The sequence below is a fragment of the Meleagris gallopavo genome, chromosome 8, assembly GCF_905368555.1.
Source record: "Meleagris gallopavo chromosome 8, MGAL_WU_HG_1.1, whole genome shotgun sequence".
NCBI classification, from domain to species: Eukaryota; Metazoa; Chordata; class Aves; order Galliformes; family Phasianidae; genus Meleagris; species Meleagris gallopavo.
In genome coordinates, this window is record NC_139411.1 from 16,869,385 (window position 1) to 16,893,610 (window position 24,226).

The 24,226-nt window shown below is 49.5% G+C and overlaps 1 protein-coding gene and 2 long non-coding RNA genes across 4 annotated transcripts in view; 1 reads left to right on the forward strand and 2 right to left on the reverse strand.

Moving 5' to 3' along the window:
• LOC109368805 (uncharacterized) overlaps window positions 1–3,293 on the reverse strand; it is a 9,351-nt gene extending 6,058 nt beyond the window's left edge. Inside the window, exons 1-3 of one of the 2 annotated variants that reach the window (XR_014884769.1) lie at window positions 2,935–3,293; window positions 2,495–2,799; window positions 1,749–1,851 (exon numbers count right to left, since the gene is read on the reverse strand). This is a non-coding gene — a long non-coding RNA (uncharacterized LOC109368805). Of the gene's footprint in view, window positions 1–1,536; window positions 1,852–2,494; window positions 2,800–2,934 lie in introns of those variants that run through there. The other variant, XR_002117156.2, reaches the window with a different exon arrangement.
• LOC109368806 (uncharacterized) overlaps window positions 1–5,637 on the forward strand; it is an 18,668-nt gene extending 13,031 nt beyond the window's left edge. Inside the window, exon 2 of the long non-coding RNA XR_014884770.1 lies at window positions 711–5,637. This is a non-coding gene — a long non-coding RNA (uncharacterized LOC109368806). The remainder of the gene's footprint in view (window positions 1–710) is intronic.
• Window positions 5,016–23,979, reverse strand: SCD (stearoyl-CoA desaturase). Its single transcript, XM_003208002.5, has 6 exons — window positions 23,637–23,979; window positions 19,897–20,173; window positions 13,969–14,099; window positions 10,921–11,126; window positions 9,478–9,710; window positions 5,016–8,296 (listed from the first exon to the last, which is right to left on the reverse strand). The coding sequence occupies exons 1-6, from the start codon at window positions 23,661–23,663 to the stop codon at window positions 8,097–8,099; spliced, it is 1,074 nt and encodes a 357-aa protein (XP_003208050.1). The 5' UTR covers window positions 23,664–23,979; the 3' UTR covers window positions 5,016–8,096.
• Window positions 23,980–24,226: the final 247 nt, after the last annotated feature.

Below are 24,226 nucleotides of genomic sequence, written 5' to 3' on the forward strand. Positions count from 1 at the left end.
AACTAAGGGGGCAAAGGGTTTATCTTAAGCTAACACATGGAATGAGTACTGCCCTCCTTCTCGCTGCACTGAGGCCCCTCATGATCACAAACAGCTCCTTTCCCCTCAGTAACCCTTGTACAGAGAGGAGCTGACTGCATTTAACAGGCCAGTGTGCTCCAAAGTGGGGTTTGCGTGAGAGATACAATGCCTAATCCCAGCCCCATAAATATATACTGTTTAATGCGCTTTGAGCAGTCTTTTGCATGTGAGCATGGCAATGAACAGCAAGAGCATCCATAATTATGGTGCTACTGCCCTTTGTTCTGAGCTGGTGCCACAAGGCCAGGCAGCTGACCTGCCTCCCACAAACCAGAGAGGGTCAGAGGCCACTGGTGCTGACACCGTACGCTGTGCCCAGGCAAACATTTGGGTTAGAAATGTCTGTACTCACTGGCCATGTGGAATGGAGATGTATCGCTGTTGTGCAACTGAAGGGCAAAGAGACACCCCCCAGCACTCATGCAGCTCGGGATCTGCCTGCACAGCTCGGCACTGTGCTGCTGGGCTGTCAGGGGACAGAGCTGACGGCCCTGTCAGCCTCACAGCAACACGGGCAGCTCAACCCCAAGGGGAGTAGATGGGACAGAAGGTCCCTACACAGTCATTGATGTGCCCAACCAAACCCTACTTCCCTGTGCCAGACACTGAATGTCAAATCTCTCTTTCAGACACTGCAGCAGAAAATCTGAGAAGCAGGAAAGCATCACCTGTGCCAGCTGCAGAAGGATTAGGAGAACCTGCCCAGTGTGTGTGAGAAGCCAATAGCAGAGTGAGAAATAAATGCATGATGAGTGATTCAGGCTCCAGGCTGGCCCAGCCCAAGGGGTGTGAACCTGCATCAGCTCCTGAGCAGCTCCATCCCACCCAAGGAACCTCTTGCCATTGTCCCATCAGGACTGATGTGCTGCCAGAAACCAGAAATAGCATCCTGAAGAAGAAAAAAAAAAAGGGGGGGAGGAGGGGGGAAATGTTTGTGCTGTATCAATGCATTCTGGTTTGGGTATTTTCATAACAAAATGTTTCTGGCCTTTGCTTGGAAAAGGTTTTTCAGCTGCATTTGTGTGCAAAAGCGCCAATTATATGTGTTATAATGGAAGAGGTCCAAATCAAAAGGAAAGGAAATAAAACACTGAAAGAGACAACGGCCTGGAGAAAAACCAACCCCAGACAGCCGGGAAATCCCAGCTCTTTGTCTGCAGATAGATCTGAAATGACCAAGGGATTTTTCCTTTGATTCTCAGGTTCACCCTGAATCCAAATAAAAGCTAATACTGGTATAGCTGACTTCTGCAAAGAGAAAACATCCATTTTTTATGCTCTTTTCATACACCCCTAATGTTCTGCCTGCACGTGACGCAGCCAATCAGGAACTGTAGAGAGACAAAGAAAATTTTCATAAACACAGAAAATAAATTGCAGACAAACATTAAAGCAAAGCTGACGCATTGTTAGCAGTGCTTTTATAGAGCCTTGATATTTCCTGAGGACTCTCATGGGTCCACAATCTCTTCCACCACATCAATCCCAGTACGTTGCGTGCTCATTAGCCCAAAGAGCACACTCCCATTTATGGGTTTGAGATGGGCTTGTGGGTCGGGAGTGGCACACTGAGCTCCATTCCTTAAGATGGGATATTCACCATGTGCCATCAGACATCATGCTAACTTGGGGTGTGTGGTTGCTGGAGGGCACAGTCCCATACTTACCAGCCTGCTACAGAGCTCCTTGCTGCAAGTCTCAGCCCTCCCGGCGTGGCACATGCAAATGCAGGCTGCCCATTGGCAACATTTTCCAGAAGTTTATCACCTCCTGTGTTAAAACAAACAAACAAACAAACAAAAAAACCCAACCTCTTATCAGTCAAGCTCAGCTCGGCTTTTCCGATTTCCAGTAATTCGTGGGGCATTCTGAACCTCCTCAGCTCCCAAACAAGGATGGTACGAGCCACAGCCATAGCCACTGCTCTGAGAGCAGCTCATGTTGCTCATTGTGTTCAGGGGGTCACTGCTGGAGGATAAGGGCTCCCACCACTAACACCCAGGAGTGGGGCCCATTGCACCAGCCTCATCCAACTCAACAGAGGTATCTGGGTATGAAAGGCAGAGAGGCTCCACTAGGAGGTGATTCACCCTTTTCCAAACCCGGTATCTCAGGGTGCTGCTGTGAGTCACTCTGGGAACCACCTCCCTGTCTCTCTGGGCTATAAAAGATGCTTATTTAACCTGTGTGGATCTCATGCATCACTTTAAAATTGCTTTAGTGGGTTGAAACCCGCCCCCTCCATTTTTGCCAGTGACGAGATACTTCAGCCCTTGGTTGGGTTGGAGGAATTTTGGCAGGGAATTGAGGGCAGGTGAGCGCAGCATGGCCTGACATCCTCACCTGCTGGAGGTGGGAGGGCCTTGGAACCTCCATCATAGCTGTAATGTTCCAGGACTTTGACATTACTTACCTCAGTTTTTCCAATGATGCACTTCCTGGTGGTCACCCATGAACAGCACATCTCAGCATCATTTCTTTGGGATTCAGGGTCAGGCTGAATCTATTTCAGGTGATCAAATGGCAGCTAAATAGCTGTTATCTAGATCATTGCTGCTTAATCCATCAGCTCGTAAAGACAGAAGTGCAACGTTAGGGCCATGTGAGTCTCCCTGTGTTCCTGCCTGTCACAATGACCGTGCACCAAGTGCGGGTCCCAGGTGACCTGGAGAAGGGTGGGCAGCACTGCTGATGGAGCACCAGAGGTTTTGCAGAAAGCTATTTTAAGAGAACCAAAAGAGACAAGCCACGTGAGACAGATGTGTTTGTTACAATGTCATGCCACAGCTGCTGTCATTCCATTATGAAATCCTGCTTGTTCTGCAAACTGCTATGATTTTCCATAAAGCTTACCGAGAAATAAAAGTTTGACAGGTTGCTGTAGTTAAGAATTCCGAGCCAGGGAGGGCTGGGTCGTCTTTAGCGACGTCAGCGCTCATCAACAAAGAGACCGGATCCACAGCATTTGTGCGTATGTACAGAACACCGAGCTTCATGTACGCATGAGTTTACAGACACGCACGAGCACAGGGGCTTGCGATCCCCAGAGCTCAGCACGCGCCGCAGCTGGTCGGGGGCAGCGCTGGGCTGCAGGGGCCCGCGCTCAGCAGGAGCGGCACGGGGATTGGAGGAGGCGGCTCTGGCGGCAACACGCTGCACGCCCCAAGTGTTTGGGCCGCGTTGCAGCCGGGTGCGGGCGGGGCCCGGGGCGCGGCGAGAGGGCGGCGCCGCAAGCGGAGCCGAAACGCAGAGGCCGGGCCGCGGATTGGGCCAGGCGGGATCACACAAGGCAGGCGAGCCGTCGATTGGCCCTGCGCGGGTCAGGAGCTGCGGGCTGCTGTAAACAGCCGGGGCCGACACGCTCTGGGAGGCCGTGGGCTGACCGACAGTAACCTCCAGGCAAATTCAGCCTGCCCCACCTCCCCGTTGTTTTTTTTTTTTTGGTTTTCTTTTTTTTGTGCACCGTCAGCCGTTGCGGCTGGGCTCAGCCAATGGGCGAGAGCAGCGTGCGCAGGGCTCCGCCAGCCGGGTGGCCGAACTGCCTGGCGCCAGCCGGGGAGGTGGGAAGGGGGGTCGCGGCATCCACGTGTCCGCGGGTCTGCCCTGTGCCGAGGGCTCCCGGACTCACGGAGGCAGGGATGCAAGGGGCCGTGCCCGCAACCCCCACCTGGCCACCCGCAGGCTGCGCCCTCGGTCCCTCCCGCCGGCGGCTGCGAACAAGCGGTCGCTTGTTTCCCTGCCCTCTCTTCCCAGCAGCGCCTTAACCCGTCCGTGCCCCGGTGGGGTGAGATCCATAAAGACGCAGAGTTGGGGTGCATCGGGATGGCACCCCGAATTCATAGATCACGCAGAGAAGGGGGAACAGGAATCGCTTTAAAACGCTTCCAGGCAGCGAGCGAGCTCAGTGCTGAGCTGGCAGTGCTGGAGGGCTCAGTAGTGCCGGAAAGTGTATTTTGGGCAGGGAATTTAATGACAGCCTCGGAGAAAAAGGGAGAGGCAGAGATCTGAGTTCTGCTCTCGTGAAACGCGGGCAGAGGGATCATTAACTTTATTTTTAGGCTTTTTTGAATAATTAGGGTTGGAGATGGGCCTTCTGCCTGATTTGTTTTCAGAGGGATTGTGCTGAATGAGAAGAGCCCTGGATACCACAAGCAGCAGCCCTTTGCCAGCCCAGAGCAGCCACGCAGCCCCCACTGTGCCCCCCGCCCTGGGGCAGGGCGCTGCGGCCGGGGCTCAGCCTGGGAAGCAGAGCGTGGGCCCCTTGTGCCGAGATCCACACGCTGTGTGCAAGGCCGCGGTGCCTCGGTGCTGTGTGCACTCCGCATCCAAGTGGAGCAAGTTGGGCCTACGCTGAGTGGGCCTCACTCTGCATTTCTGGCTGAAGGGTGCTCGGGTGTGGCAGGGGGAAGCAACCAGGAATTAAAGCGATATTTGGTGGGGGGATTGCCCCTTTTTCTTTCACTTCCCTCCAGCTTTGAAAAGGGACAGGGAGAGAAGGGCCAGCAGCAGCAGGAAAATTCCCCTGGCCGAGGTGAATGAACTTGTGTGACGTGGGGCCGGGCTGCCGGTATTACGTGTTGTGCTGCATGCACGGCTGGCGGCCGCGGGCGCTGGCAGAAGGCCCAGCTGGATAACCTGCAGTAACCCATGGCGCGGGCAGCCGGCAGCAGGCGTGCCGGGAGGGAGCAGCCATCATGAGCTGCTCGCTCAGCACCCTTACAGAGGCAGAGGGTGATCTCCCCTTCCTTGCCAACGGTGGGAGGGAGCAGGACTGAGGATTGGCATCTTCTAGCCCACGGAACACAGAATATCCCGCTTTGGAAGGGACCCACGAGGACCTCTGAGGCCAGCTCAGCAAAAGGCGTGGGTGACAATGTGCCTCCTAAGTTCTTGTGCTTAGCCCCGTGCCGCTCATCACGCTGGAAGCCCAACGGTTCTTAAAGTAACATTTTTATTATGAACAAATAAAATTTCAGATCAGCACAACCAGATGTCTGTTTCCATATTAGTAGAAATTATTTCAAAAAGTTTTTTTTTGTTTTTTCCTTTTCGAGTACACAAAACAGAGAGATACTACTATGCAGAAATCCCTAAGCTATGAAAAATCGTATCCTACTCTCAAGTGACAGAGCTTAGGCAGCGCGCAGGTTCAGCTCTCCAGTCCTTCCCCGAGCACCGAACACTTGCTCTCTGTGATACCACCAGGACTGGGAACGGGCCTAGGAAATGCTTCCTCCAGCATCAGTGTGCACATGGTGTGCTGCTGCCTCCCTCCCGCTCCCTGTGGGCAGCGTGCAGCCTCATGCAGGGAAACTGAGGCATGACATGACGCTATCCCAGAAGGCACAGCAGGCAGGTGCTCACCTGGGCTCAGGGAACGGCTCCGCTGCCACCTCATCTGCTTCCACCTCTCACAGACTCATTTACAGTGAACATACAGATGATGCATCCAGGATACAAACATGCCACCAAAAATATATATATATATTTATAGGTGTGTATATATATATATATATATGTACGTATATATATATATATATATCAAACAAAGGTCTACCTAAAATGTTCTATCTGTTTCTTAATCTAACAAAAATTTCTAACTCAAGTACATTCAAAATCACCCACCCACAGTTCAATGTAGGCGATTAAATAATTAAGAAACCCCTCAAATGTTCATAATTCAGCAAAAAAAAAAAATCCCGAAAAACCAACAAAACGAAAAACAGCAAACAGCTGTCAATACTTCTATGTATTTTAAAGAAAGATTTAAGGCACCCAGAGATATTTGCCAATCCACCTTGAAAGTGACTGGGCAAACACCAGGACTGTTTGGTTACTGTTCCTCAGCTTCCACCCTAATTCCAAATTCTGGACCCAAATCAGCACTTGAAATTCAAAAGGAACCCTTGGAGTCAGTCAGGCCCTGCTTTCTCTGCTGGGAGGACGTGAGCTGTTGCAGCATGTCACGCACACTTATCTGCCACAGGGTATGTCGTGCTGCAGGCTGAGGGCACCAGGAGCAAGTAATTGCTCTCCTCACCTCCCCCCCTTCACAGCACTGGCTGGAGCACCTCATCCTCTGTGGAGACTTCAAAGAGTTCACAGGGGTTTGGTGAAGGCAGCCCACAGTTGTAGAGCTAAGAGTGTTTCTCCCCTTTGACCCCAACAAAGCAGTGGGGCTGTAAGTATGCTGCCTTTAGTCCAGTGCCGCTACCTTTGGGATGTGAGCTCCACATCACAGCCCTCAGCAGGAGATCACATCAGTCCTGGTACCTCAGAGCAGATGGGTCCTACTGACGAGCAGTGACAAGGATGCTGCAGGGAGGGGAAAGGAGAGGAGAGTCCTGAGCTAAAGAGAGTTACAGAGAGCATTGCAAAGCTGTCCTGGTTGCCACATGTCTCTGAGCAGCAAAGCCACAGCAGCTGGCTGCAGGGAGGCTTGCCAGCCTGCTCTGTGGGGAGCGGGGCAAGGGGCCAGGCGGATGAGCTGCCCCCAGAACCAGGGAGATGCCACCAATCTGCTCCAATGTTACCCCTTCCTGGTCACCTCTTATGCTTTCCTCCGGTTCCATCCATGTGTTTAAGCAACGTAATTGATACTATTGCTACAACTAATTGCAAAAATAAAAGTGGATAATGGTGAGGGAAGCTAAGGAGGAAAAAAAAAAAAAGCACATTCAGCCTGGTGAGGGTCCATTGTGCCCACGACCCAACCGCCTGAACTCCTGCTTCAGTCTGTGCAGCTTACAGGAAACAACACCCACAGGAACTTCTTTTTCCCAACACGCCCTTCAGCTGCCTGCCCACGCTGTCTCAGGCCCTGGTGATATAACCGACCTTTGCGCTGCCTCACCACCCGCGCTGCCTGCATAGCGGGACAGCAGCTTGCTCACCAGGCTGAGCAGCAGGCTGGCAATCATAAGGGGTCAGGAAGCAAGCTAAGGGACTAAGGAGGAGCTGCATTCTCTTCCTGTGTTCTCTAGACAGTGCATCCCCATCCCTCAGGGAACTGGGGACTGCAAAACCCCCTCAGCTCCTTGCCACCTCGCTCCATCTCAGTGTTTGTCAGGCACTTGTTAATCGAGAGCCCATGCAGAGGGAGAGACATGCTTTGTAGGTCTTCCAAGATGTCCTCACACCCTCCTGAGCACACAGGTGCTCCCTCGCCATACCAGCCATGTCTCCTGTGCCCCTGCACCCAAACCCTGGGGCACGCAGGGATACCAGAACATTTGTGGGGACACTGTTCCTCCAGCATGTAAAGCAGCTTAATACAGTGGTGAAGCTTTGGTTTACGTCCTTCTCCCCTCTCAGTTTTGGCACATCCTATTTGCTGGCAAAATCTTGGCAGCACCCAACAAAACCACCCAAGACCTGCCTGGAGCTCTCAGACACCTTTGGGGCTCTCCTCCCACCACCAGAGGGCTGAGAGGTGGGGAGGAGACCACTCCCCACACTCTGCACCCAACAGTAAGGGAAAGGGACAGGGCTGCTTATCCCAGACAGCAGTTTAGCCATGCCAAGCATCAGCAGCCCTTGAGAAAGGAGGGACAGAAGAAGTAGAGGAGGGAATTTTGGGGAGACGGTCACACTGACTTTGGCTTAACTCTTCAGCTGGATGGTTTGGGCATCCCTCAGCACTGTGGTATGCAGAGGGCTGCAATGGCCCAGGCTGCTTCCCACCAGCTCCTCCACCTGGGGAGACAGGGATGAAGTAAAGCAGAAGACAGAACAGAGGAGTTAGAAATGAGAACAAAAAGGGACAGGGGAGGGGGAAAGGGGTGTCCTGGTGTTACAGAGGCAGAGCTCCAGGTCTTAAATACATCACATGAAATACACCATGGGAGGAGGTTAAAACTCATTATCATTATCGTAAGCAAACTGGTAGCATTATTCAGTAGTTAGTAAACAGAACATTAAACCTCTGTCCAGCGTGTTCAGAGGGGTCAGGAAAGGAGAAAGGGAGAAAAGGAGGAAGGAGAGGTGTGGATGTGTGTGTGAAGGGGAGTAGGAACTCAGCCGCTCTTGTGACTCCCATCTCCAGTCCGCATTTTCCGGGCCAAGATGACCTCTTTGGAGACCTTCTTGCGATCGCTGGCCAGCCCCAGGAGGCACATGAGGTCGATGAAGGCTGTGGTTAAATTGAAGCGCCAGCCAAACTCACTGGTGGAGTAGTCGTAGGGGAATGTATGGTGGTAATTGTGGAAACCTTCTCCTGCAAAACAAGACCAAGGAGAGGATGGGAAGAGCTCTAGGCTAGGGCCCCTTTCACTTGGCCCAAAGCACCACAGTCCTGCAACAGGCTCTGGATTGAGTCTGGGTTGCTCTCTCCTCTCAGCCCAGTTTCTCGTCTGTGATCTGCCCCATTTCATTTGGACATAGTCCAGCACTAGAGGAAGCCTGTGGTGGCCCAAAAGAGGCGATGACAGCCATAGAGGAGTTATGAGACTTTGGCAGAAAATGAGCATGCAGCCAGGAGCCTAGAAAAGTTCTGGTTCACAGACTGCACCAATAAATTGGGGGAATCCTAATGGATTTTCCTTTGCCACAATGAGACACCTTCTTGTATAGGTTGAGCTACCAGACAGACCTGCATTAAGTCCATGACAGACCGGGAGAGGTCAATTAACAGTCCTAACGCCAAAATCCAAAAGGTATTTCCAGATGGGAGCAATGCAGAGAGACCTCTACTAAGCAATCTACATAAGCCAGTTATCTTCTGCTCTAGAGAGTGTTAAGGTGGGCTTCAATGCCCAATTACATTGCCTGGACTCCTGTTCCTACCCCCTGGCTCTCTGTAGTTAAAATCCCTCTCTATTAAAACCTTAAGAATAGATCTTTCAGTGATGGAAATCAGTGTAGCTACAGTAATATACAGGGATGCATAGCAGCTGAGATTTGAGTTTAGGGCAACAGATATGTGCAAATGCTAGGATATACTTTCCTTGATCTCAGAATTTGGGAAAATGCATGAGATCTGGCTTGTCTCATCTTCAAGTAGCCCCAAATCACTAGCCACCCTAAGAGCACATCCAAATACGCATCTGCTGGTTTTCAAGATGATAAATCTAAGAGATAAGCTGAGACTGCAGAACAAATTTTTTGGTCTGGTAAACAGGGCAGAGAGACCTTGGAGCAAGGTAAATAAAAAAATTGCTATTGAGATAAGGAGGTGCTAAGTCTAACAGAGTCTTTTCCAGGCTGCAGAGAGGCTAGTGGAAGCTGATAACCCCACTGCCCTTATGTACTCACTGACTAGACCGGGAAACACCTCCACATACAAAAGCTGCAGGGCAGGAGGGGAATGATGTAGGGGAAATGAGGACACCTGGATTCACAGAAATCTCCATAAACAGCTGCAGCACCAGCAGTGAAAATCATGGATGCTGAACGTACCTAGGGCCCCCACGCTGACCAGTGGGTTCTCCCGTGGGTTGATGTTCTGATCATATGGCCGATTGCCAAACATGTGGGCAGCACTGTTCACTAGCCAGGTGGCATTGAGCCCTAAGGCGTAGCGCAGGATGGCTGGAATGAAGAAGCTGATGATGATGGATTCATCCCAGAAGTACCAGGGCACTACAGTGGGCAGCGTGAAGCACAGCAACACCACCGATGGCTTGTAGTATCTGGAAAAGAAGGGACAAGGAGGAAACTGTTCAGTGACAGATGCAGGGCTGGTTCAGTCCTCCCTTGGGAGATTTTTTTGTCTGAGTCATACAGGGAAAATCAAGTGCAGAAATATCTCAATACTGAGTCCCATATCTTTTACTCTGGGTGCACAGAAGCCCTTGCTGGAGACTGCCAAGTCTTATCTCTGAGCAAGAGATGTGGACTAAATTCCTGCCCTCTTTGTCCCAGCCACACATATGTAGAAATGTCCCCATCACCATAAGTCCAGACACCAATTGCTGCCTTTTTCCCGATCTCCTATTTATCCCTTAGCTATGCTGGTCTCTATAAGGCAGTGCCACATTTGCAGAAGGTTCCACAGAAGGTCTGTTCTCCAGCTCTGGCCAAGTGCTGCATCTCCTCCTTGCACTTGGCCCTGTCTGCCAATATATCCCACAAACAAATGCAAGCAGAGGATGCTTGCCCTGTTCAAATAGCTGAGCATACTGGGTCTCTCACACTGGAAGGATAGGAGTAGGGGAAGCTGAGCCACTCTGGTGGTCCACAAGCAAAATCCACAAAAAGTAGGAGAGCATAAACTACTTGGTTCATCTGGGACTGAGTTAGACTTTAGTGTCTCATCCCTGCAGCCCTGGTGACAAGCTCATCTCCTCCAAAGGTGAGCCGCATTACAGCCCCAGACAGATGACAGACACTCCACACAGGAGGCACAAATGAATCAAGACTGTCCTTCTTAGTGGCTGCCCCTCTCATGTCCCCATTTTCAACTCGTCTTTCATCTCTTTCCAGCAGACTGATGGGAGGGAGGCAGAGGCATGACCTGGAACATGAACCACAGCTTCTCCAGGGATGGCCCAGAGGCACACATAGGTGGGTTCTGGGCCAGCCCAGGCAGCAGTGGGACTGTGGGCAAGCAGGCATGAAAGTGGTTTGTGGTGAAAAAAACTCAGCCCATGCCAGTGAGGTGCTACAAGGCTGGCAGGTGAGAAAGGGGTGTGGGAGGGCTGGCACCCTGGCACCAGCTTCTAAATGCTTCCTATAGAAGAGGCACAGCTGACTTCTCACAGACCTTATCCTATGGCAAAGCCTCAGCAGACCAAGGACTCACATTTCTCACATGACACCCAAGCTCCTTTCATACTCCACCAAAGGAGCCCCCTAGCCTGCTTGTGGGGTTCCTACTCTATCCCATACCCCACTACTTACCTCCGCTGGAACATCACCACTTTGTCAGCCTTTAAGTCGCTCAGGTCCAGCTTCTGGCCCTTCTCTATGACATCTGGGTGTTTGCGTACCAGCAGCCACCCGATGTGGGAGAAGAAGAAGCCCCTCATAGCATTGTGAGGGTCTGCATCTGTCTCGGAGAACTTATGATGGACACGGTGGTCCCGGGCCCACTCATAGATGTCATTCTGCAAGGCAAGATGAGGAGAAACTTAGGGCTAAGGCTGGAGATGCTCCCTTCAAATTTACAAAAGGGCCTACGAAATCCTGTTGACATGACTGTGTATTAGTCATTCTGTCTTTAGGATTTGAGGTTTCTGACTTTTAAAGCAGAGGTTGCATCTTCTTTGTTCTTTAGCATCTTCTTCTTTTTTCTTTTTTTCTTTTTAATTCTTTAACTCTCTTTTGTTGTTGTTTTTAATTACTTAACTTTAGGTCTTGGTTTGCACATCCTCTACAGCATCACAGGCTTTGATTGGTTCTGTTTGTTCCCCCACCCCACAATACCCACTCCTAACTGGCCAGTTCATGCCTCCTCCCTCACACAACTCAGCATGCACTGGTCTCTTGACCATGTCCATAGAGCTGCCAGTAGGTATTGATCAACCTGTCCCTTCACTCTACAATGACATTTTCCATAGGTCAGCCTGCCTTACTTTTCCAGGGATTGCCAAATCTGTTTGACTTGGGGGCAATCCTTTTTTTAAACCTCTTTTTTTTTTCTTTTTTCTTTTTTTAAATAAGGCAATCTTAAAAGATTTAGAAATAAACACACAACTTCAATGACAGTTACCAAAATTTGCCCATTCATTTTGAGCTAGGAAATCAATATGGTTTGAAAAATGTCAAAGCTTTCATCATTTGTATCACAAAACACTTGTTTTGGCCACTTTTAAGAATAGATTTCAATGAGCCTGTACTCATTCCTCTACAGCAAGATCTTAATTTGCTTAAAGCCATGTATTACAGCATCCTAGAAAGCAAGAAACAGATCTAAGCACATCTCTATTTCCTCTGTTACATGAGAGACTCCTTAATCTCATTACTTACATAGGGCTTCTATGAACTATGCCTTCTGCTGCAGGTAGCAGGCACAAATTTGTAGAGAGGCCATGCCCTCCAGCTAGAGCATGGTACTACTTCGTCTTTCACACTGTGTATACAAACACATATCAGGGATTTCAAGGCAGAAAACTCAGACTCTTGATCCAAACTTTAGCATATGTCTTTTCTACTGATCTTAGCTTGGGACCAGCCCTAACTGCAACCTTGACTTTCTTAGGTCAGCAGGCAAAGCCTCAGAGAACCCTCCCTCCTTGGGAGTTTCCAGCTTATAAGCTATAACCAGAGGGGCTTCTGCTACACTGCTGCTGTCTGGTCTTCACAATGGAAGAGCCAGATAGGGCTCAAATTCTCTGAAAACAGAAGCAGCAGGTCTTTGAGCAGCTGACAGGCATTTTCTGGTGGACCTCAGATAAGACAATCTGTGATCTTTTCTGGCTTGAATAGTTACCAGTCTGATTTTAGAGCTGCTGTCAATAACAGGAATGAGGTAAATTGCAAATAAACTTTCTCTTGATCTTGTTGAGAGTAAGTATTAAAAGAAAAAACTCAAGAGGAATGGTACTGAATTTTCAGTAAAACTTTGGATTAGTTCCTATTGAAGCTGGAATATCTGACTGTCTCTCATCTTTGTCTATTCCCTATAGCAGTAGCTCAGCAAATTCTTTCCTCTTCTGCCCTACAACCCTGTGAAGGATGGTCTTTATATGGGACTGGCCAATACACAGCAACCCAACTCATTCCCATGCTGAGTACTGGACCAATAGCTGGAATCAACAGTTTGGTCCTTCCTCTTCTTCATGAAAAACTGATTTGATACTAACAGAGTATAGGAAAGTGAATGGTGTTTTAGAAACTTTTCCAAGACTGGAGAAAACATTCCCTCCCTGTTCTGATCACGTCAGTGATTATATCCTCGATGGCTGCACAGTGAACAAAGTGAGATAGTGGCTCTAAAGTAGGTGGTCCACTTGGACTTTACCCTTCTCCCCACACTTCAGCTGAAAAATTACTTAAGGGCAAAGCATTGGCACTTTTCTGTGCACCTTCTTCCAGCAGAAAGTGCTACGGCCTGCCATGCAACCCACTGCTTCCTACATAGTAGCTATCCTGTATGAAGTCCCCTCTAGTATAGTTAGAGAATGGAGTTTCATTATAGCAATAAACAGGAGAGACTGATAATTTTTCTGTGCCAATCCAATTAGGGTTTTCACTCTAACTTCTTCAGGGCCATCTCTGCTACTTTATGCAGTCCTTAAGGACTGCCCTGCTTGTTTGCTTTTGCAGATGATGAAATGCTCTCAGGAGTGATTAGGCAATATCCTGAGGAGCTTATCAGCTGCCTCCAAGTCAGTTGGGCCACTCGGGATGGGCCCAACCCTCTCTCCTTGAAACATCATTGCCATGGGATGACTCTCTGCAAGCTAGTGGTATGACTTCAAATTAGGGTTATTCCTCGCCATCACTATTCCAAAATCAAAGCCTACCCCTAAATGCTCAAGTGCTTGGTCTTTCTGCAGCAGCAAATTCCACAGCATTACTCCCCAGTCTGTGCAGATGTGTCCCCCTCTTTTCAGTAGTGCAGAAAGAGGAGGGTGAGGCCACCCAAGTAACAGGAGAGCACTTGGCACATTCACACCTCCTTCACAGGTCCTGCTAAGGCAAGTACTGGAGAATGCAAGGGAAGCGTACATTCCTGCTTTGGAGAGCTTTCCTACTCCTGACCTTGGTGAGCAGTCCTTCCCCCATCTCATTAGCAAGGTTCATCTCACAGTCACACTCTGAAGGGGCAAGGTGAAGGCAATGAGATGGACTTCAGCACCACAATATTAGATGGAAAGGGTAGGTTACTTGCTAACAAAAGGTAATAGGAGAGAGGAACCAGTCATCGTCTTGTGCCCTGTATCTGAAACGCGGACTCGGGGGAGTTTCTGAGGACTTGTTTCCGCACAAAGAACAGGTGCTTACCTGGAAGGCCATTGAGTTTGCAATAGTCAAGAAGATCCGCAGGGGCAGTGAGGCTTTGTAAGATCGATGGCTCCAGAGGCGGTGAGATCCAGCTGTTATTCCCAGAGCACTCAACACAAAACATAGAATGGCTGGAGAGGAAATGAAAGCATTGGAGCAGTTAGAGCAAGCCTGCATCACATTTTCAGGCAAAGCAACAGAAAGGCAAACTTTCCCCCAAAGCTGTGTATTCAAGAGAAGAACCCATGGAAAGCATATACTAGGGCAGTAGTATATCAACATGAGAGTACTTTAGTACAAAGCATTTCCCCTCATCAGACAGGCTTGGTCTGGGAGGAGGAGAGGTGTATCTAACAGATGTGTCTACCATGGAGTGGCTTCCCCCATTCCTCCCATACTTCCCAATCAAGGATTTCACTTCCTTATCTCACCTGTTGTCACTCTTTTGCATTCTTTTAACCTAAAGATAGTAGGTTATCTTAAAGTTATTTAGGAGGACAGCTGAAGCCCATGGTTAGGCTTCTCTTCTGCTCCCTTCCTTAATCTGAGCTGACTAGAAAAATATCTAACCTACTAATCTAATGGGAGCTCTGGGAGAAGGGACATCTTCTTGCTTTCCCAAAAGGTAACTCCATCATTGGCAAAAACTTGCAGATTTCAGCCAATTCGCTTAATCCTGTAGACAGCTCCTTAATCCTACAAGTAGGCCCATTGATAAGGATCACCAGTACACTTGACAGTACCATTAATTCCAGCTAAATGTATCTAACCAAGCTTATCTTTAATTCAGAAAATACATTGCTAGTAACATGACTAAAATCAGTTCCTTCATTCAAATAATCCAGGCCTTTGACTTTGATTTGAATAATATCAGACATTGCAGTAGCAACTAAACCCACTTCTGGATGTTGCAGACACTTCCTATTAGTGGTAGGAGTGTGACACACTATCATTCTCCCTTGGGCAAAGGCTGCTGTGCCCTGCAAAGCAGATTTCATAAAACCTCTGGGTAACCTACTGTGCACATCTTGGCAGCTGAGGTAGATTTCCAAGAATGACAAGCAGCTTAAACCAGAGCTGAGAGCAGTATCTCTCCAACCTCTACATACTCTATGAGAAACACCAAACAGGGAGTCCATAGGAAAAAAAAACAATGGTGGCTTGCAGTGGATGTTGGATCAAGGATGTAGGGGGTAACTTGCTAGGAAATGAGCCCAGCTCCCCACCGTGGGGCAAGCAGATGTGAGTTAATGGTGAACTGGGAATGGAAATGGAACTGTACAATCTTTCATCATCTTTAACGGTGCTAGAAAGTAAATACCAGGTTAGGTGAGTACAGGCCCTATTTATAAGCTAAGCTCAGGCTTCTCTTTCTAGTTAACTCTCACATGCTGTCTTACAACTAACTATAACTCCATGCTGCCTTGCCTCTTGCCCACATACAATAACTGTACTTTATCTAAGGAGCAGAAACGTGCAGTGGGAAAGGACCTGGTTATCTGGCTATGCACATATGGCACACAGACTCAAAGAAACCTGAACTCTTCCTGGGGGCTATTAGCTCTGTCAGACATATAGGTTATGACAGTGATAACTGGAGCAGGAACAGGATATGGACAATCGAAAAAAATGTTGGTGAACAGAGGAATCAGTACCATGATGATTCAGGGGGTTCATCCTCCTGAACAGATGACTATGACTTCATCTTGCAGGGAATGAAGAAGAACTTCTCCAAGATCACTCATTAGGATGGGAATTGGAAAGGGAACAGGGAAGGTGAGATGAAGTAGCCCAGGCTTTCATAGCTGCCCTGTCACGCTGCCCCAAACTGAAGGACTTAAGCACTCCATCAGCTGAGGTTTCAGCGTCATGTTCAGTACCATGACATGATTGTGGCTTTGCAGTATAGAATATCCAAAAGATATTGTATTTGCAGCATCTCAGGTGATGTTGCCAATGACCCATTCAAATGAAATATAAAGAATTATGACCACGGGCATTAAAGTGCACTCTGCAGCCCAAAAAATGAATCAAAAACATTTCAGATTCAGTCGTGCTTATATGACTCAATAGCCTCTACCTCTTTGCGGCTCAGATTCAGACCTCAAGTTATGATGGGAAGCCAGGAATGTGCTAAAGGCATTGTCACCTGCATTCAGCATCAAGGATGTTTACATGAAGAGGTGTTCCTCCTCCCACAGGTGTCCTTGGGCTTCTGCTCAGAGGGAGGGAGGGAAAGCTACAGTTCTAGATTGTTTTCTGTTTGCTTCCCAGTCCAACCTAGCCAGGTTGTGAGGATAGCAAACAGTTGCTGCTCTCGGGAGAAATAAATCAACAGTAAGGCAACACATGCAGGCAGCATAAGGGGAACAGTGTTTAGAAGGAGCAATAGAAGCTGCTGTTGCTAAACTGTAACTTCCCTGTCTGGCAAAATCAGAACTTCCCCTCTGCACTCAGCAGAGAAGCACTGTTGCCTGCAAATTAAGCCTGGAGAGGACACTAGGAGAGGTGCTGCCAGTAGCAGCCTCGATGGGAAAGTAGAATCAGACTTCTATAAACATTTTGCTGGGGATTTTCAGGCTGTCTGTTGCATAAATTATCCAGCAAGATTATGATTCAGAAAAGTATCAATCCATGTTTCTGCCACTGCTGCAAGGAGCTGGGTCATCAGGGCTTAACACAAATATCACCATCTGATGTATCTGAAGGCCAGGAAGACAACCTCCAAATCATGTTTTGGAGGAGCAAGTAGTGAGAAACTGTCCAGCCCCTTTGCATCTATTCCTTCCAGACTCAGTCTGGCAAAGGAAACAAAATCTGCCCACAATCCCTAGAGATAAAAAAGTCTGGACCAAATTTTGTCAACTGTAGAGGAGAAGACAGTAATTAAAAAGGGGAGCTAGCAAGAAAGCCATAGCACTGGAAGAGCTCAGAAAGCTTTAAATATGGTGAGCTTTCACCTGATCAACAATCCCAGCTCGTTCTGGGAAGCTCTGTACCAGAAAGAGATCAGGGGATACAATGCACACAGCAATGCAGAACAGCAAACAATGATGAAGGCAGGGCTTGAGAGCTTGGGAGACAAAGAGGAATTAGCACACAGAGAAATGAAAACAAAAGAGGACACAGTCACCAATATAACTGGTTTCAGAGGGACAGAAACATCAAGGAGACATTGGCCTAGATGAAGAGGATACAAGCGGAGGATTGCTCCTTATAAAAAATACAGTAGGGTAGATCAGCTACCTGACACAATAGAGAACATCTGGGGCCACAATGATTTTATATTACATGTACATAGCCTGAGGAAGGAATGATCTATACAAAGAAACAAACAAAAACCGACAGCTCCAAAACTACAACTGGGAGAGATGCTCTGCCATGAGCCCATGGCATGTGGACAAGTTCTGTCTTTGTGTGTCAAAGAGGAATTGTCATCCTTTCCTTGCTGGAAAGGTAACAACAAGAGCGTGAGATAACAATCACAGAGGCTCTCTAAGTCCCTTCAAGAAAAAGTAGTGAGCTGAGACAAGAACAGTGCAAGAGAGAGCAAGGAGCCTTATTGAGAAGTCAAATTTATGGAGGAAGTGTCCCAGCCCCAGAGAATGTGCTGAAAAAGCTTTGTCTGGCCTGCAGGGTGAGAGAAAGGGTGGTCCTTTTCCAGAGGATGTGATCTAGGACAGGGAGCTCTCTGAAGCCACAGCAGCTCCATTAATACAGGATGGATCTTCAGCTAGCCCAAAACAATGCAGTTCCTCAAACTCCATGCTTTCTCCTTCCCAGGGTACTTGTCACTCCAGAAGCCACTGAGGAATCATGCAGTGCCTCACAGTGGCTGGACAGCCACTGGCTCTTCACATCAGAGCTAGCTGAGGAAGAAGAGCGACTGGGGTCAGGAAAAAAAGCAGGGCAGATTCCCAAGAAGTGCCATAGTATGCCATACAGATATCCTGAACAAGCACATGGTTGCAAGTACACTGCCTCAGAGACCATTTTGAGGGTAAGATGGGGCTCAGCAGAGTGCAAGGCATCATTTACCCTCTGAACAGAGATGCTCAAGCCCACTTAAATATCTCAGGGGAGCTCAAGGAGATGAGTTGGATGGATTGGAAATAACAGCACATCTCAGCAGACATTAAACCAGTAGGTCCAGCTCACCTTCACCCTCCTCCTTGCTGTAAAGCCGAAGCTGTTTGGGTGGGGGTTAGAGGACTCGGGCTGCCAGCACGCTGGTGTGAAACAGGTCAGCAGCTCCTGCATGCAGCCAAGAGCTCAGGAAGGGGACACCCCACCACACAGACAGCCCAGAAACACTCCTCCAATGTTGTGCAGAGGCTGCGTGTCCTGCCCAGCCCTGCCAGCCCCAGGGAAAAATGCAGCCTGTCCTTGAGGCCTGTCAAGTTCTCACAAGGGAAAGGCCAGCAACGTTTTCTTTCATAACATCCCTGTGAAAGGCCATGCTGACAGTGTGGGAACAGAGAACACTGCCTCTGTTTCTGCAGATGGTGTTGCCAGACTCTTGAGTCCTGTGGCATCTAGTGGGCTCATCCCCAGGCGTCTTACTGTGAGATGCTTAAGTAGCTGGGGAAGCACAAAGTCTGACAGCCTAGGGAGCCATCTCCCTACCAGCACAGATGCAATGCTTATAGCTCACAGCTGTCAGGATGACAGACTAAGAGCATGACCCACCCTGAGTTCCATCCAGCAGGGGCAGCAAGGCAGTGCAAGGGACTTCAAGAGGACCTCACTGGGACCTGTCCTCCTGGGCTGGCCAGCATGCTGCTCCCACCTGAGTACTTCACAGGAACACTGCTGAAACTCAAAGCACTGCTGCCATGCCAGCATGTCTCTGAATATGACTGGGGCTTCCCATTTCAGCATGCTCTGCTTCACAGAAAAGCAAGGGCTGGATGCAATCTCTAGAACTCTCCACTAGGAATGGTTTGGCTTCTTGAACCCTTTGGAAGTTCATATAAAGCCTCATGCAAAGTGAGGCTCCCCAGCAGCTTGGGCCTCAGTCCCAGCTGTCTTTCAAGCAGTCAAAGAAGTTTGGTTCTTGCTCAGGGATAGGTCTCAGAATAAAAAGGAGCTTCTCCTAGCTACCTTCTGCTTGGTTGTGCTTTCTATTGGAATTCACTGCCTGGAGAGCCGCTTATTTATTTTTTGAAAGCTGTCACACTTAATTCTAGAATGATGGAGGCTAATTGCGTTCTTGTAAGAATGATACAAGAATGAACTTTTACTCTCAGCACAACTATATTTTGTCTCTTTCCCCTCACGAACACATGGAGTATCTGCAGACTTACATAGGAATGGTTACTTTGGGCAACAGCCTCTCACCAAATTCCCTGTATCTTCTATTTCCAGCCACTCCTGAATGGGCTCTTGCTAATATCTTTCTTTCTAACTTTCCAGGACTGTCACTGTGCTCCATCAAACGTTTTCTGTGCTTCACCTCAGAAGGCACTGCATTCAGGTGTGTGTTACTCCAAAGTCTAGCAGACTAGAATCACTTTGTGTAAAGACTTTTTTTCCACTCAGCATCAGGACTGTTCCTGTGAGGGTTGAATACTCCAGAAAATTGGGCCCCTACTTCTGCCAATTCTCGTAGTAAATGCCTGCCAGGCAGAGGACCTCCACGAGCAAGCAAGGATGCAGTATTGATGCACGAGGAAAGTTCCTCTCTCTATCTTGTCTAATACCCTTGCAGCAGGGTTTGTTCTTTAATCATCCAGGCAGTCCCTGTCAAATCCTTCCCCCTCAAAGGAGACACTTGCTAGTGTTTTCTTGCTATGAAGCTGGCTGAGCATCTTCTAAAAGAAGACGTCCACTTACTTCTTCTCCTTCTTGAAGCCTGGAGAGAAAAAAAAATCCCACCCAACAACCATGTTTGCAGATTTTGAGAAACAAGCGGAGAAATGTGCTTACCCCATGCCAGGGTCTGGATCTTTGCAGAAGGGATCATTGTCAGCCCGATAATGGCCCCTAGATGCAGCAGGCTCATGAGGATGATATTCCTCCAGACGTATCGCAAAGGGGGCTTGGGGCCTTCCTTCTCACGGTAGGTTTCATCAAAGAGATCATCTACCATACCTCGTTCTGCTGCCAAGTTGTCATGATCGAGTAAGTCTTTCTCCACGATGGCATTCCCATTCTTGGTCACCCGAGAGGTGACAGTGGTGGTACTAGAAGTGGAGGAGAACTCCTTGGAGAGATGGCAATGGATGTGTTCAAGAAAGGAAAAAAGGAAAAACAAGACAAGAAATTGGTGGTTACAAATGCAAGAATGTAGTGATGGTCTGTGAAAAGGAGAGGGCTTTTTCTTTCTGGGAGGAGGAGGTGACTTGAAAGCCAGTATTTTCATCTATCAATGCTTTGGTGAGTTCTTTTGCAGGCTGCAAGGATTTTTATTTTTCTCCAATTTTATAAGTGGGCAGTTTTAAGGTGGGCTTTTAGTCTGGGCTTGTACACAACCAGATAAAAATAAAGGAAACCTTGTGAACAAACAAAGAGATGGAGGAGAAATACGATCTGAAATACGATTTTTTTTTTAAATCATCAGGCTTCTCCCAACCTCCAACGTCTTTGTGTTACCCCAGTAGGGATCACAAGGTAACGGCAGGAAGCTCCTTTGGAGAGCCTCTTTGTGTCCCCATGCCTCCCCATCCAGGCTGGGATGCAACAGGGCCTCTCGCCAACAGACCAATCAGCCCCACAGCCCCCGCTTCACAGCTGCTGTTGGGCTCCTTATCCCTCTCTCACTCTTCACCAGGCAAACTGAGGCACTGGAAGGCAATCCCATGAGCTGAGGCCACCAACGCAGGGACAGGAAGGTTTAAGAAGCGAGCTCTTTGGATCTGGCTCCCGTCTCTCTTCTGTAACCATGACACAACATTCCCTCTCCACATGCTTGTTTTCCCTGGCACAGTAACAGCCCGCCTGAGCAGGCACGCATGATGAAAAAAGCAGGCAGGACTGACCCTCACGAAACAGGTCACTGAACCCTGAATCACCTATTTCCACTTCCATCCTGACAGCTGAGTGTTTGCTGGTGCTCGCACCCCTTCCGCAGGCCCAAGCCCAAGTGCACGCCTGGGCCTGACCCAGAGATGCTGTGCACGTGGGCTGTGGGTGGTGGGGGTGTGCTGCCCAGCCCTGCCTCCATGCCCGGGGGCCGTGGGCCTGTGCAGCACAACGGGCTGGGAAGCAACCCGGAGGGAGCAGGAGAGGCCATGGCTGAGCTCAGAGCCTGCAGCTGCGGGGCTCCCTTCTGAAAAGAAACCTCTCCCGAATTAAAAGCAGACTGAACCCTAGGCAGCCAGGATCTATGAAGGACCACTGCTCCGCCATGGCCTAGTTTCCTGAGAGAAGCATTAAAATCAGGCCAGGCAGCTTACATGGCCACTCCAACTCCTCCCTTTCCCAAGGGCAGAAACTAGAGGGTTACAGACATACCTTCCTATGGGGAGGAGTTGGCAAATCCAGGAGATTCCTCACATTTGGGAAGTGTAATGATTGCTAGGCAGGGAGCCCTCTAAGCTTTTCCTTCCGCAACTGAACATACCCTAGCTAGAAAGATAAACCCTAGATGCTGCTGAGCACTCTGCTGCTCCCAGTGTGCCCAGGCACTGCTGTGCTGGGACTGGCTGCCTCCGCATCCCAGCCACTGGCCAACCCTCCCTGATTCTCTAATTAATGTCACTCTGAGGGTGTGATACTCCAAGCTGCTGGAGAATTCAGAGGCAGTCCCGCAAGAAGAGCTGTGAGAAATGGCTTTTAATCCAGAGATAAGACAAATAAAAATCCTGCCCATTCCAAAGTGTCAGATATTCTCATCTGACATTTTGGCAGGAAGGCACAGTTTTCTTCCTTGGCTGGAAGACAATAAACCAAAAAGACCGAAGACTTGTCTATGCAGGAAAAATTCCCAGCAGAAATCTGGTGGTATAATTAGACGGGTAATACTCCCCATATGGACATGCTGCTTCCACAATAAGAATCTGAGGTTGGAACTGCATTTTTCTCCTCTGTGATAGATTATGTCACAGTCAGAGTTACATAGGAGGAGGGAGAGTACAAAGAAAACAGCAGAGAAGAAAAAAATGCTTCTTACTGTGTTGCAGTAGACAAGTGAAGAATTTTACCAACATACCTTTGCTGCTAGAATTACACTGATATAATCAAATAGGTCATTTCTCACATGTAAACTAACCTTAAATCAAAAGAACCATAAAACGGCTGTGAAACAGCTCCATAGTCCTGGTGGAAAGGATTGGGGTTGGAGGAGGGAGGGAGAAGTGAGCAGCTATTTAGCTGGAAACCAGGGAAACCAGGAGAAAAAAAAAACAACACAGATTTTTATCCTTTCATGGCCACCATGACTCCTGTGACTCCCACCAAGGAAAATGGGACAGGAACCGATCTGGGATCTAGAGCTGAGAGAGGGAGAGCATCAACTAAATCATCTTTGTGAGCTCTCTCTCCTTTCCGAATGACTTTGCAGCTCTCATGTGCACAACAGATGTGCTCCCCATCTCCACGCCCCCCCACGTACCCTACCAGCATCAAACACTGCATAGGCGATCCTGGCAACCAGACAGCTCTACAGCCAGCTGCAGCTCCAAGGGTTTAACCCAGGGCCCCCAGGGCACTGAATCTCAGGTCCTGCGTATTTCAGTATGCCCAGTGTGACCCAGGGACAGGATCCTTCCCAGCCTCCAGGATATGCCCCAAAGTACACGTCAAGACCAAGGAACGTGGTCTTAGCACACTGTCCTTGGCATCCATTTCAGGTGGTGAAATGAATATAATTATTTACATCACAGCATCCCTGGAAGATCATAACACCTGCACAAAAGGATGGGAAGAGCCACCACGTGCTGGTGACAGGCAAGGAAGGGGGCTGTGGTTTACCTCCCATTCCTCAGCACAGGCAAAACGGAGAAGGATGAGAATGCGAGAGCAGGAGCACAGGATCAGCCCCTGCATCCCTGGGGAGTGTGACGCCCCGGAGGCAAACAAAAAATAAATAAATAAAATCTCAAATGTTCTCTAACTCTACATATCTTCCCAGTGCCGGGTTGTTATTCAGGCTGCCTTCTGCCAAAAATGGGCCGTCTCCCTGTTGTATGTTTGCTCGGCTTTGGCAATGCAGACACAGTCATTCATTTCATCTGGGCAGCTGGCCGCTTTCACCTTGCGTCTGTCCTAGAGACGCTCCCTGCTGCAGTACTTGTTTTAAAAACGCTGCGAAGCGAGAGCCGTTTCTTTTCGGAAAATGAATAATAAATACAAACCACAGTCCGAGCGCTCCCCTCCCCAAATCCCCACGACCTCATACCACAAAGGACTTATCCCCTGCTAGCAGCTTTGGATGGATGTTTTAAATCAAGCCCGTATTTCACGCTCAGTATATTCGAGATCGCTCCCCCCTCGCCAAACCCTCTCCGGGCACTACTCCCAGCGGCGGATGCCCCCGTTTCATTCACCGTCTCCCGACGGAGGCTGAGCGATGCCCTACGAGCGCACCGAGCGCCTTCGCCTCCCGGCCGAGAAGTGGCCCGCGCCGCCACGCACATACGTGTGCCGCGGACACGCGTGGATGCCCGGGCCGTTTCCCTGAGCAGGGTACAGGACGGGGCGAGGAGCCGACAAAGCCCTTCGCTTACCTCCTCCTGTAGCAAGTGCGCAGGCATGTGGCTGCCGTGTCCGTGTCCCTGTCCCTCGGAGGCGGTGCGCGGATGTCCCCTGTGGCGGCGGCTGCTGCGGGACTCCGGTTGCTGTCGGCCCCTCGCCGGGCGAGTTGTGCGGCTGGGGAGGCGGGTGCGGAGGTATTTAAGCGGGGCCGGGCTCTCGGCACCCCGGCCTCCCTGTGACCCCCTGCCCGCTGCGAGATGCGCGGGGTCAGCGCGACGGGCGGCGAGTAGCAGCGGGGGCTTGGCTCTCGGCGTGCCCGGGAGGGGAGGCGGGGCGGGCCGAGGGGCGGGAGGAAGGATGCTGAGGAAGAGGAGGATGGCGAGGGCCAGGCTCTCGCATGATGCCTGGCCGTTTTTTTTTTTCTTTCTTTTTTTTTTCTTTCCTCCTTTTTTTTTTTTTTTTTCTTTTTTTTTCCTCCCCCTCGCGAGCCGATTGGCTGCGGGAAATTTGGTGCCACCTCGACTTGCCCTCGCCATTGGCTGCCCGCAATCTGCTGTTCGCTCCCCGCGGCGCGCACCCTGCGCGGGTCTGCTGTCGGCGCGCACCGCGGTTCCGCGCATTG